Source organism: Mytilus trossulus, chromosome 9 (genome assembly GCF_036588685.1).
Source record: "Mytilus trossulus isolate FHL-02 chromosome 9, PNRI_Mtr1.1.1.hap1, whole genome shotgun sequence".
NCBI classification, from domain to species: Eukaryota; Metazoa; Mollusca; class Bivalvia; order Mytilida; family Mytilidae; genus Mytilus; species Mytilus trossulus.
The window spans coordinates 51,496,894-51,512,056 of NC_086381.1; the positions used below are offsets into that span (position 1 = coordinate 51,496,894).

The 15,163-nt window shown below is 31.0% G+C and overlaps 1 protein-coding gene across 1 annotated transcript in view; it reads right to left on the minus strand.

The window, feature by feature from the left end:
* The window catches only part of LOC134684736 (transient receptor potential cation channel subfamily M member 2-like), a 62,370-nt gene extending 48,474 nt beyond the window's left edge, over positions 1-13,896 (minus strand). The window contains exons 1-10 of the mRNA XM_063544043.1: positions 13,856-13,896; positions 12,654-12,731; positions 9,095-9,145; positions 7,832-7,900; positions 5,576-5,596; positions 4,860-4,994; positions 4,085-4,123; positions 3,515-3,562; positions 2,495-2,666; positions 1,100-1,215 (exon numbers count right to left, since the gene is read on the minus strand). Coding sequence (XP_063400113.1) covers positions 1,100-1,215; positions 2,495-2,666; positions 3,515-3,562; positions 4,085-4,123; positions 4,860-4,994; positions 5,576-5,596; positions 7,832-7,900; positions 9,095-9,145; positions 12,654-12,731; positions 13,856-13,870 — 744 coding nt within the window. The 5' untranslated portion in view covers positions 13,871-13,896. The remainder of the gene's footprint in view (positions 1-1,099; positions 1,216-2,494; positions 2,667-3,514; positions 3,563-4,084; positions 4,124-4,859; positions 4,995-5,575; positions 5,597-7,831; positions 7,901-9,094; positions 9,146-12,653; positions 12,732-13,855) is intronic.
* Between the last annotated feature and the right edge of the window lie 1,267 nt (positions 13,897-15,163).

Below are 15,163 nucleotides of genomic sequence, written 5' to 3' on the forward strand. Positions count from 1 at the left end.
ACTTGGTTAAATTGCAATTCGTTAGTATATGTTTATAAATTCTTTGTTCAAGTAGGATTTTTTTAGAAAAAAAATCAATTAAACACATGAAGTCTTGATTTGTAAGGAGATACATTCTTAGTTTTTTGAAAGCTCGTTCTCCTTTCTGTTTAATCAAATTAAGAAAAGGAAAAGGAAAGTCCTTTATCAAATTGCAGAATCAAAATCTCAAACACATCAAACGAATGGATTATAACTGTCATATTCCATTAACTGTACATGGCTTGTAATTTTGTCTATATCAGAAGTAACATTGAAGCCAAATATTATTACAGTTTTAACATCAAAACAATATATAAACTTGTAGAGAATGTTAAGGTGGTACAAATGTACCCAGCACTTTTACTAAAATTTATTTTTCTCGTTTAATTTTCATAAAATTTTGTCAAAGTATTTACTTTGACCCTTTTTATAAAAACATAAAAATTAATTTCCAAAACTTTGACCGAACCGTTTTGTCAGAAAATGTACATTGGTTTTATAGCCGTTGACAAACATCAATTTTGATTATTGAGAAGCTTACTATTCCTTTTACAACACAACGTAATTAAAACATTTAGCTGACTTCATAGAGTTATCTCCCTGTAGTGTTAGGTCCTATCTTAAATAAAACAAAATATAAAAGATTGGTTGAAAGTTTGCTTCGTTTCTTTAACATTTTTTGTATCTGTTAATATAATATAGGTCTTCAGGTTTAAAAAAAATACACCGTCCAGGTCATATTCAATGTCGGTATATTGTACTTTTACTATTTGCTGTGAAGATTTTTAAGTTATTTCAGATTTTGAGTATAAGTCAATGTTAAACTATTTGTCATAATTGTGTACGCCTATAGTTCAATTGGATTGTTCTCGATGAAACCTTTGGTACATTTTACAAAGACTAAACTCTAAGCTACTATGTGCCAACTTGAATATTAAATATTGTTAGGGATTCACGGTATGGTTTGATAAATTTCAGCGTGATTTCCGTCTTAAATTCCGTCATGAAACATGCGTGAAGACATTTTTGTATGAAATGCAAATATGCAGAATGATACTATAAACATAAAATATCTTACAGAAAAATGCATTGAGGTGTATCCATATTTTAGTGGTAAACCTTTTATAACACAACTTCTGCTAACAACACTGTTTACAAAATCTGTGTTTTTCTCATTATATAGAAACCCACATCCTGTTTAAAAAAGACACACAGTTGTAATATATCTGCATTGTGAATCCTCATACGACGTTAGCTATAGCGCATTATGAAAAAGGATACAGGCAAATTAAAATAATTATGCGTACAATGTATTTGAGTTTGGTTTTTTTAAATAAGATAACGTTTAAGTGGTGACTAAAGAACAGAAGAGAAAAACAGATGATATTTGTATATCTTTAAAAAATGTATAAACTTGCCAATTAAGAAAAGTGTTAGTTTTGTAGTGTTATATAGATGGTCTGTTTTATAAGTTGATTTTTGGTTTAAACAAACTGCCAGAAACGGCCAGAAATCTCATATCAGTACTTAGTGTCTGGTTTGTTTACTAGGGATGTATAAATACCCTGTCAAGTCCAGTCTTGTTTATATTATATGTTTTGTCTTGCTTTGTATTGGTCTATTATTATGTTAACTTTTACTAAATAATATGTGTAGTTCATTTTCATGTTTTGCTGTCACACCACTGTCCTAATTAAAAAAGAGTTATGCGCCGAAAAAGACGTGTTACCCCACCACACTCTTTATGACCAGGTCTCAAATCAGGAACGTCGATTACAAGTTCAGTGGTAGTCGTTGGTTTTTGTAATTATAAGTAAATAGTGTTTTTTTGTAATTATAAGTAAATAGTTTTTTTTGTAATTATAAGTAGATAGTTTTTTTTGTTAATTAAACAGTTAGTTTTACCAAAAGAATTATTCCTTTTTTTCCTAAAGTGGCCTTTTATAGCCGAAGACGCGTTGTGTATTTTCTCTTTGATGAAGGCTGCACTTTCTTATTTAAAAAGTAAATTCACAAAAATACTGAACTTAGAGGACTATCAATTCGGAAAATTCATAATTAAAAACATCACTTTCATGGAAACTCTGGTGGATATATATCAATTTGGTAAGTATACCAACCTTCGTTATTTTATTTAAATGAAGAATGACTTATAAAGGTTCAATAAACGATAACAATAGCCTTGTATTTAAATATTGTATTTTAAGATCCCAAGGATATCTTAGTTCTATTGTTGTGACATTTGCAAACATTATGTTGTTCTTGCTGTTATCATTGCGCGATTTTACTATAAGTGATACATCTCTTAACTAAAAATGCAGCATTTATTATTGAATATCAAATGCAGTAAAATGTTAAAGAAAAAAAACGGTTTTAATTGTTTTTTGCGACTTGACATCTTTTTACTATAATTTTTTTTCAAATCTTTTAAAAGTTATCAAACGGTACATATAAACTGCATGAACAAACTTACTTCCTGAATATCTTGCGACATGCGCAATGGCATTCTTTAAAAGCATGTGATCGGCCCACTCATACGTTTGCGTACATTCATTATAAGCACCTATTACAGAGACAACTATTCTTGGCTCTCCAAAATTTCTCAAGTCCTCCCAATTTTTCTCTGGCGTCGGAATTTGTGATGGCTAATGAAATAAAACTGTTTATGGATTTAACAAATTAAAGAATTTAAGTCAATTGTTATCTTTGATTGGGATCAAATACTAGTATACAGTGTTTTTTAAGACATGCGATCTCGAAAATATTCTTTTATCTTCTGACTTATATCGATTTTTGGTCTAGTATGAACTGCCTTATATTTGAAATACCTTTTTTAGAAAAACATATTGGGTATAATTTCTCTGTTGGCATTTAATTTTCATTCAAATTCTTCTTTCTTTAGTACTACATATTAAGCACGCAATGTCTATATGAATAATCATCATCAAACATGTGAATAAAACAAGCATTTATGGTACATTTGATATAGTACATTCGTTATACTATTCGAATTAGTATGATAAAAACGGTAATTACAATACTAGAACATATAGACATACACGTATACATTTATACTTGCATAGTCACGATTACATTCTCAATTGTGAAAATTACCCACTAGTGTCAGTTCCTGAAGTAAACTTGCATTTATTTATGAAAAAATATGTTATGTCTTTTGAATTCTTAAACTCCAGGTATTACTTCGCATGTCCGCGTAACATATGTTTAGAGAGAATCTTCTTTTGTTACGTGAATAAATTTATCAGTAGCATGAGTACCATGCATTATTATAGTACTGTAACTACTTAAGAGGTGTGAACAATACCAAACGGATATCCAAAAGCATATCTTAAGTCTGGCTTACAACGTCGCATCAGTTAGAAATAAGCAAAAAGAGATAAAACAGAATAACAAAACAATGCATCTTATCAATTTCTAAAATCAAAGTGACCAAACACATATATTTCTTCTGCCCTTAATTATGATTCTATACCTGTTTGTCTTGTGCAACCCCTGAGGACTGTTGTGCATATTCCACACGCTAAAATCATTAAGTTACGTGAATAATAAAAACGCACATGAGCGTAAAATAAGGTACCAGACAAAATTCTGAGAATTTGCACATTATCAAATCAAAATATTTTTCATGATTTACGCCTGTTTGAAATTGACTTGAACATCATTTTTCAAGATACGACTGTAATTCTTTTTTCTGTCTATTCAAAATAAAATAATAAAAATGTTGCGATACTTAATAATAACTCTATTTTTGATGTTATTTCTCCATAGACAAAACAAAATATTTCCTAAAAGTGTAAGGTGATTAAGTTGGATATATCTGCGCAACCATTTATTAGGCAGAAACTGAACGTAACACTTTGTAAATAACATTACACAGACACTCATTCTTGATAAACTTGATGAATAGGTAGGCGCTAATTTTATAACATTTTGAAGCAATTTTCAGAAATAAGTATACTGGAAATGTATCCATTAATATAATGACGTAAGCAATGCAAAAAATATCGCAAATTCATTGTTAATATGAAAAACAAATATTTACCTCAAATGTGGGTACATGTTGAGGTTCCTCAACAACTCTCTGAAAATGACAAAACATACTTTAATTTCGAAAGACTTAAGAGACGGTCCATATTATCTGTATTTTTTTTATTTATTGGACCTTTACAGGTTATCTAGATCTGTTCTTTATGGTATGGTTACTAACTTGTAAAAACACTAAATCTGTTTTAATTTACTTAAGAAAACTATCATGACGACAATGTTCTATATTTTAGAGTATATTTTGACGTTCAGTTTAGTGGACTGATGCCCATTATTCGTGGCGTGGAAGTGCCATTGGTGACCCTCGCTGTTGTCTGCTCTTTGGTGTCTTTTTTTTCTGTATCATTGACATTTTCACCATTACCAAACTCAATTTTAGAACACTGTTTCATATATTATATGTTATCTGTTGATTTTTGCAACTTTATATATGTTAGATAAGACAGTTGATCTTCTGAGCACTGTTCCTCGTGTTTTTATTTTATTTAGTGTAGTTTTTTGTAGATGGAGGGTGGAGAGGAGTTATATTCAAAATAGAATATTTTCGCTTTCTATGAAGCAAAAGTTCAAACATCCACACTTCTCCTTTTTTTGAAAGATCGCACCTGCTCTTTTTGGCATTTTTGAATTAATATAACTCTTTTTTGCTTTAAATCTCTCTTTCCTTGGCAATGAATTTTCTTCTGTATCAATTTTGAAGGAATATAATTCATTTTTTTTATTATTTATAATATATCTTCTGCTTCAGCTATGTTTATCATAATTATGTTTACCTTTGGGCTATCTGGAACTTCTTCATCCTCAGTCTGAGTTGCAATTTCATGGATAATTTTATCATCTGTTTGTGTATATGTTTGTATGGCATCGCATCCGTCTGTTTGACTGGCAGACGTTGTAGCTATTGGATGCTATAAAACATCCAGTAAATTTGGACGAGGAATATAACATGTTTCATGTAATACTACATTCTTATTGATGGTTATCACTTCGAATGTATTCATTCCTTCTTGGTTCAGATTCAGAATTTCATCACTATATGCATATTTAGTATACTGCTACATAATAGTATACAAATGAAAGTGAAGGATGTTTGTAAATGACACAAAAGATATTACTGTGTCTTAAATGTACGCAAAATATTTATTCAAAACTAAAAATAGTAACTAAAACTGTAAACTTGTCTCAAATCATTAGAAGTCTGATTTTGTGATGTTAAACTATCAGATCTATATCAGCATGGTCGTCTCATGTGTCTGTTTCTTATTGTGTTATATTCCTGATTTTGAAATATCTTGACTGAGACAGAATTATTAATGATTCAAGCTCAGTAGGAGGAGATAACATTGTTAAGTCACTTTTTTGGTAGTTTATGCGCTTTTCTAACTGATTGAACCTGATTGGTCTCTTCCTGATATATTTACGAGATTTAAACATTATTCTAATAGTGTTACCTTTATATTTATTCTGGTAATTGCATACAATATCATACCTTTTTCCGTTTTCTGTCAGTCTGCAAATAAAATATAAATGAATGTACTCCATATGTGGTGCTGATCACATTGGCGGTTTGGAATTTCCGTCTTTTGATAAAGGACTTTCCATTTCACATTTTTTTCTCTGCTTTTTTTATAAAGTAAAAGAGACCAAAACATAATTGATAAGCATTCGTTGGAATGAAAGCCTTTTTATTAAAGAAATCTAACATGTCTGATATGAAATAAGCTTAAGTTTTAACAAACAGTAGGTACATTTGATTATTCCTTTAATTGAACCCCTCACTTGAGGTTTTACTGATATTAAATGTTTTGAAAGATGAATGTTGCATCTATGTATTATTCTTAGTCTTGTTGAGGATATTGGTTGAACCTCAAATGATGGTTATGAATGAGTGTCTTTCTTTTAGACATTGTTGTCAAAGCTCTTTATTCATGCAATAATGGCATGTCAAAGTAGGTAAATGATGATCAACAAAAAATGATGAAAGCCACGAGATGATAATGGCTAACTTGATTTTTTGTAGAGATTGGGTGTAAGTAGATGTGGTATTATTGCCAAGTTGACAGCAATCCATCTCATTAAAAAGGACAATGATGCGAATAATTACAGCCTGAATAAAACTAACAGAACCGTTAAATTATTTAAAATGTAGAACATTGCCTGTAAATGTAAGCTCTTAGTGAAAAACGTGTAAAATCATATTTCCATAGAAAAAAATCACTGCTTCATTTATCTTACAACAATGAAAACACAAGGAAACATAATTGAATCTTTTTACCAAAAGGTGTACTAATAAGGCAGTACACATTTGTATTCAGAGTCAATATGTTATATAATATCATATTATTTCTTTGGTGTTAGATATGTTACCGCTGAATGAAGGTTTGAGCAAATTCTTTCTGTTTTTGCATTAACCCACACAATGTCAAGTGCTTTTTTGAAGTAATCAATTTGCTATTTTTAGACTTCCTTTTATAATATATATTCATAGTGTTGATTGCTTAACAATTTCAATTTTACTGACTGACTTTAGAAACGCAACACTAGATTATTTTTCGTAATTCTCATTTCAAATATTCAATGTTTTTTTAACAAACGTATGAACAGCAGGTTCTTTCATTACTTCAATGTTTGAAAAAATGCCAGGTCGAAAGTTGAATTGATTACGTCATTTTCAATCTACAAATGTTGTGGTATACATTGACTGCCTGTTTTTCCCTTTATCAATTAGCTTGCTACCGTCAAAAGCAATGACTGCCTGTTAAAAATGCCAAATGATTATCAGAAAGGTCAACTAATTCTGTTTGGCACGTTTTCGGTTCTGGTTTGCACATTCTCATTTTACCGTTGCTCCACCTATTACAATGGGTTTTCTTAATTATGCGGTTGACCTTTGCGGCTTAAACTGTTTTATTGCATCGATTCTTTGGCAGTTAAGTTAATGGGAAACATTTATGGAATAGATATGTCTAAAATGGCACTCAGCAATTTGATTAGCTGTTGACGTTGCTATAGTAGGTCTGTCTTGCAAATGACGTTGCGTAATCAAATTATATTGACGTTGCATTGTCAAGACATCTGGGCTTTGTTTTAAGTCATTCAGTATACATTATGCACCATTCTTTTAACAATTCATCTCAAAGAAATTTCTTATTTTCAGTCAGAAGTACATGTATGTCATTCTGGTGTTTCCCTTTAATTTTTGTTACATATAACAATTACCTCATATATTAAAGAGGTAATTGTTATAGAATAAGACTATTGACCGAATTTGTTATCACATAAGCAACACGACGCGAGCCACATGTGGAGCAGGATATGCCTACCCGTCCGGAGCACCTGAGATCACCCCTAATTTTTTGTGGGGTTCGTTTTGTTTTATTCTTTAGTTTTCTATGTTATGTCATGTGTACTATTGTTTATAAATATAGGAAAATGTTGTGTGAGTGCCAATGAGACAACTCTCGATCCAATTAACAATTTAAAAAGTAAACCATTATAGGTTAAAGTACGGCCTTCAACACGGAGCCTTGGCTCACACCGAACAACAAGCTATTAAGGGCCCCAAAAATTTCTAGTGTAAAACCATTCAAACGGGAAAACCAACGGTTTAATCTATATAAACAAAATATTTGTCTTTTTCATTTTTAGCCATGGCGTTGTCAGTTTGTTTCAGATTTATGAGTTTGACTGTCCCTTTGGTATCTTTCGTCCCTCTTTCATATCATGCATATACGACATTACTTACAGGTTCTTTAGACTTGCTTTTCGGAGGAATGTCTATATGTTCTAGATTCTCTACACAGAGTACATAATTCTAAAAAGATAAATGCATCAATTAAAATATCATCCATCATTCATATTAACACAATGTAATTCTCAAACATTTAAAACAATACATGAGTTGGCGAGGTAAAACATGCTTGAGTTGCTGTGTGCATCAAGTGATGTCCCGATTGTGTTATTTGATAACAGTTAGGTTATATTAAAAGGTAATCCTACTGTTCGGAAGATTTTAAAAAAAATATTACGGTTTCTGTTAAAATTTTATTCTACATTCTAAAGGAAAAGAGCTTAACATTTATATTTAAAATTGAGAATTGAAATAAAGTTCATATCGGAGAGACTACAATTCTTCCAGAAGCAGAACATAGCCCAATGCCACTAATTGATCTTCAACACAGTAAAAAAACTCTCGCACCAATTTATCAGATGAACAAAGGCTAGTGAAACCTAATTTATATGTTTTGAACACAAGCTTTCTCTGATTTAAACGTATTTCATTCGAAAATAAGACATGCAAATATGTGATCGCCGTGTTATGAACAGGAATTCACATGTATGACTGCTCTCCCATTAACCAATCTAGTTTTGTGTTATATATGTCCAGAACTTGTAACTATTCACACCAATTTTTTACAGCTACACTTTAATGGTTTACATACATCGTCTAGTATCATAAAGAACAAATCATACATCATACTCAAAATCCAGGAATGAGATGTCTTTTGACAAGTTTGATGTTGTAAATCACTGCAGCTTTAAATTGGCTATTTGTTTATTTCAGTGTTGTCATTATCACTTGTTTTGTATACATTTCATGTATGTGTGCCAAATGTTCCCGTCATGTTACTATATCAAAATATAATAACCAACTTAAATTATTGATGTAGATGCAGAGTACGAGCTCATTTGAATTGTACAATTTATTTTGAGAGATTTTGAAACATTCATTGCGCCTTTATAACAATGTTTAAGGAATTTTAGAGTATTTTTATTGTATGTATTAAGTTCGTTGTATCACGTCCTGTGAGTGCTAAATAATTCATCTACAATTCAAAATTAATGCATAGTTTGTTATAATAAAAAATATAAATATATACCTGTCCATTATGAATACAAATTTGTTCTCCTCAATCCGCCAACATTAATATCCACAACAATAAATTAATCTATCGTATTAACAAGAGAAAAGAAAAACAGATTTTTATATCACACTGCAGATACATACCGGCTTGGAATCAACTATTAGTATCTTTGGCTTCTTTAGCCTTCTTATTTCCTATAAAAAATAAATCGCATTCATCATGTTCATCATCTATAGTTCCATCGTTGTAAGCTTTAAGGGAAAAGTAAAAATAATAATAATGATAATAATGATAACAATAATGATAATCATGATAAGAATAATATTAAAGTCATTAGCAACGAGTGACCGGTGAAAAATAATGTTCTTCAAATTTTTGAACCAATGCATACAAACATCATAAACTTAGTCTTCTGTGCACGAATTAATCATTTGTTTCGTGTAAATTTCGTATAATCGTCAATTTTTTTTGGCTATCGGTCAGTGTTGTTTAAAAGAAAATATGGCAGGTAATTAAAGTTCGTGTTATGAACGTGTTTAACATGTAAATTCAGATAATAGTTTATTTTAAGGACATCCATGCGTATTGTGATCACCGGATTTTTACAAGATGGGTCACACTGAGGTCACTTTGCATACGGAAAGAATTTTTGGGGAATTGCTTCCCGGAAGAAGCAATTCAAATAAAGTAAACGTCTTCTAAATAGGAATAAATTTAAGGATTTTCATCAGAAAAAAGTATATGTACAAAAGTTTTATAATGAAAACTGTCCATTGAGTTATAAAAAACATATGCATTATTTTTTTTTGAGTTGAGAAGAAGAAGAAGAAGAATATAAGTAAAAATAGCAAGGTTTGCGCGCACCGAGTAGGATTTTTCACCTCAATACAGAACGTTTTCAGAACTTAACTTGCAATGGAAATATATTGCATCTAGCAAATTATATTTAAATTAATGCAGAAACATGACGCAAAATCATTTAAGATTTATCCAGATATTGATAATTGTTTATTCTGAAACTTGCTGGCTCATCTTCATGTTCCACTAAAGAATTGTCCATTAGATTGACTAAGACTCTGTCCGCAGTGAAAGAGGGTCTTCAGAAATACTGTGAAACTGTTTACTCGCGTAGTGGTATTAACCATATGTGGATTCTTAAAAATTCGAAAGAACTTCTGGACAATTTTAAATCTCGGTCTTTTTCTGAAATTAGTTCCATCAAAACTTTTGATTTTTCAACCCTGTATACCACCATTCCCCATGTAAAATTGAAAAATCGCCTAAAAGAAATTATCCACAATGCCTTTCAACATAAAAATGGTAGCATACGCTATAAATGTATTTCTTTGGGATCTCATAAGGCATATTTCGTTAATAGTGTCAAACAAAAAGGTAAAATTTGCTACACAGAAGAACAAGTGGAGAGTATGCTGGAGTTTCTTATCGACAAGATATGAGTTGAGTTTGGAGGTAGACTTTTCCAACAAATTGTCGGCATTCCTATGGGAACAAACTGTGCGCCTCTTCTTGCCGACCTCTTCTTATTTTCATATGAATCGGAGTTCCTCCAGACACTTATCAAAACAAGAGGATCAAAGAAGCCAGATTATTTAATTTCACTTTCAGATATATTGATGATGTTCTTTCCATAAACAATCCGAACTTCTCTGATTGGGTTCCATTGATATATCCCCCAGAACTAGAGATTAAAGAAACAACAGACAACGCTTCCTTCGCCTTATTTTTAGACTTATATCTCGAGTTTGACTTACACAGTCATCTCAGTACCAGAATCTATGACAAACGAGACGATTTTAATTTTGAAATTATAAATTTCCCCCACCTTAGTAGCAACATACCAACTTCACCTCCATATAGGATATATATTTCCCAACTTATTCGATATTCCAGAGCTTGCAGCTCTTACTCAGACTTTGTAAAACGTCATCAGTGTCTGAGTAGAAAGTTGATGAACCAGGGGTATGTCAAAGAACGTCTCGTCCTTTTTCTTAAAAAGTTCATCGGAAGGTACCAAGACCTTGTTGATAAATATTCCGTATCAACTTCTCAAATAATACACGATGGTCTTGATGTATAGATTCTGCGTACTGATGTTGTTTATCATCTTTACAACATTTGTTACTGTTCTTTCATTTGTCTTTGTTCTATTATTAATATTACTTTTACTGTTGAATGGTTTTATGTGATATCCGTTTGACGTGGCTCGGAACTTATACATCTCGTCAATGTGTGTGTATTGGCTTTCATTTTTGGTGGTTTGTTTTGTATATGCGACTCTTTGTATTTCTTTTGTTCTTATTACGTGACTCTGTACTTTAAAATATCCCGTCAGTATTATTTTGGTCTATTATATGTCATTATGATATATTTCTATTCTGAATTATTATATACGTTGAACCACAAACGTCAAAATCATTCAATCGCGTAGTGGAATTAACTATTTTTGGATTCTTATAAATTCTACCTATAACTTTTGGACTAGTTTGAATCTCGGTCTATTTCTGTAATTTGTTCTTACATACTTTTGATTTTTTAACTCTGTATGCTTACATTGCCTATGTAAATTTTAAAACTGTTTTAATGCACATTGAACGACAAATGTATGTGACGTTTACAAATTTTATGACGTCAGACACTCAAGTCAATCCATGTGTTCGTAGATAGATGTTTTTGTGTTCTGTTAAATTGTCCCTTTCAAAATTGTTATGCGATGATGACTGATGTACCCATATTTTGACTATTTTATTAATTGTGACTGTTTATTCAACGCATCATGTAAATATAACAGAATTTGATGAGACTGTTATTAAAGAGAGAGGGTTAGCGCTATAGAACCAGGTTTAATCCACCATTTTCTACATTTAAAAATGCCTGTACCAAGTCAGGAATATGACAGTTCTTGTCTATTCGTTTTTGATGCGTTTTGTTATTTGATTTTGCCATGTGATTATGGACTTTCCGTATTGATTTTCCTCTGAGTTCAGTATTTTTGTGATTTAACTTTTTTCTGTAAAGAGAATTTAATTCATTGTTCGGAGAATATCACAAAACCTGTGTTTGCAATAGGAATTATAATATAGCAATTAGGAATACAATGTATCTTTGTTTATATTAAGATAACTCTATGTATGTGTTTTATGAACTACTGCATCTGATAATAATATTTTATATCTATGGTTTTCCCGTTTGAATGGTTTTACACTAGTAATTTTGGGGCCCTTTATAGCTTGTTGTTCGGTGTGAGCCAAGGCTCCATGTTGAAGGCCGTACTTGAACCTATAATGGTTTACTTTTATAATTGTTATTTGGATGGAGAGTTGTCTCATTGGCACTCACACCACATCTTCCTATATCTATCCATTATGGTTTTTATTGTTACTTTCTCCACCAGAGGACCATAATATAATAATAATAATAATGATAATAATAATAATAATAATAATAATAATAATAATAATAATAATAATAATAATAATAATAATAATAATAATAATAATAATAATAATAATAATAATAATAATAATAATAATAATAATAATGAGAAGAAGAAGAAGAACTGCAAATATTCAGTTGTGATGGTATAATATTTTGTGAGATATTGCATAAAGTTCTAGGTTTTTTTTTTTTTTTGTTTCAATTTTTATATGACATATATCATGGATATATATGACAACAACTTACCGGCCAGTCTCTAGGTACATGACTAGCATACTCAAGATGATTTGGAAAATATCTCGAATATTTCAAAAAGTTGGAATTCTGAAGAAAAAAAAAGGAAATTATATTTATCACATATCCAAATACTGATGCAACCAATGACTGTTAAAGTCGTTATTTTGAAAAGACATTCATTTTAGGAGAATTTTGTTTTCATTGCAATTCCATGTCATTAAACATGTTAAAACAAAAAATGCTTCTCGTCCAACTTAAAGTCATGCGGTATCTGTCAATTATCTTTCATTTGCTATTATGATGATGGCGATTTTTTTGCAGTTTTTGTTCAGCCCCTACTGCAGAAATAATATTTTCCAGCGTTGTTTAGACTAAAATACTGAAATTTGTTCTTAACGCAATTTAAAAAATTTGTAGTATTTTTATTTCTTTTTTTTTTAGGATATGTTTTTGATTTTGATGCTTTGTGTATCACACCAATAAATAAAAAAACAAATATTTTCATAAAGCCTTGTTCATAATTATAGGTATTCAAAGTTACGGTTAAAAAATAGTTTACCTACTTACAATGGACTGTTTTACCATACAAACGAAAAAGGAATATTGATTGAACCGTTTGAATTCAAAGCAGTTAGCGACATGGCATCTCCACAAAATTGGTCTATCAATGTTCTTACATTGCGCACTCTACATATACATACCAATTGTGTTGTTGAAAGCCATTTATAATTAAAGAAGCCTTTAGAAATGATTATAAAGAAAAAGAACACGTACACTTAATAAACGAGAAAATGTACCTCTTCGGTGTTGGAATATTAAAACCTTGACTGCTCATTAATATTATCGCTTTTTTACGAAAATTCTCTTTCATCTTGCGGACTGATAAGTTTGTTTCTCAGCACAGAAGGGAAAGTTATGTACTTTTTTCACTAGAAACTATAAGAGCATGTACCGTTGTCAATGTAATCAACAACGTCATCATAGATAAAATCTAGACAAACAGATTATTAATGGTTATCTCATATTAATTGCATACCAGACCAAGGGAGAAAAAGAGTCTCGTTGAGATAGTCGACGATAATTCATAATTATTATATTATATCGCAGCAATGAACACATAATACATATATGACATCTTTCGTTTAATTGGCATCAATCTAGTCAAAATTTAAGTTACACACAAACACACAGAAAATATAATAATAGCTTACTGCTATGGTTGCCATCTTCAGTGCATTGTCAACCTGCAACAAATAAATTGAAGTTGTCTTAATGTATAATCCTTTGGGCTGAACGTTGCTTGTTAACAAACAAACAAAACACACATTATCGCTTAACATGGGGATATTAAAAAAGTGTAATATAGTTTATATTCATCGAGATTTTGTTTCTTAATGTATTGAAATGCAATTTTTGTTTACAAAATAAACACAATGTGCATTTTCTTAATATATTAATTATTTGAAAATGATGATCCTTAGCAAGTTCTGCTTATTTAGATTATTGTTAGATAGACACACATTCAAGTATATAATTGTTTTTGTTATATTATGCGCTTTATATTTGCTGGTCCACAAACTATAAACCACATTAATTTGTAGGATCCTTTACTATAGATAATTGAGCTGATCTGTAACAATAACATCTCCATGCCTTATATATCATGTACTGTAGTACGCCGCTAGATTAAAACTGACGAGGAAAGGTAACACACGGTCACTGAAAGCTTAATTTTGTAGAACCCAGGTGGTCGTGTGGTCTAGCGGGACGGCTGCAGTGCAGGTGATTTGGTGTCACGATATCACAGTAGCATGGGTTCGAATCCCGGTGAGGGAAGAACCGAAAATTTGCCAAAGCAAATTTACAGATCTATCATTGTTGGGTTGATGTTTAGACGAGTTGTATATAGTTATCAAAGGTACCAGGATTATAATTTAGTATATACAAAATGTGCACAGCCATGTATCACCATCATTGATGGCGATCCGATGGATAAATATATATATATAAACACATATATTCACACACGGCCACCGAAAGCTTTAAAATTGCTAAACAAAGGTGTTCGAGTGATCTAACACGCCGGATACAGTGCAGGCGATTGGTGTCACGATATCTCAGTAGCATGAGTTCGAATTCCGGTGAAGAAAGAACACCCAATTTGCATAAGCAAATTTACAGATCTAACATTGTTGGGTTGATGTTAAGACGAGTTGTATATGTATGTATACATGTATTTTGCCGAAAATGGACCAAGTGTTCAATTGCTGCTGATAAACAGAAACAAATGAACACAATCCTCGTTTAAAATATCGTATCTCTGTCTTTCACCATAGTGAAATGCATATTTGAGCAACAGGAAATAATTTATAAGCATCAACATGATATAAGATAAGTTGAAGTGGTTTCAGAACATGTTTTATCAATTCTTTTCGTATTATATATGGCTGTTCGCACTTTATACAGAGGTTAATGCAAATATGTAGCATACAAATATAAATATTTATGTCTAAAAGACT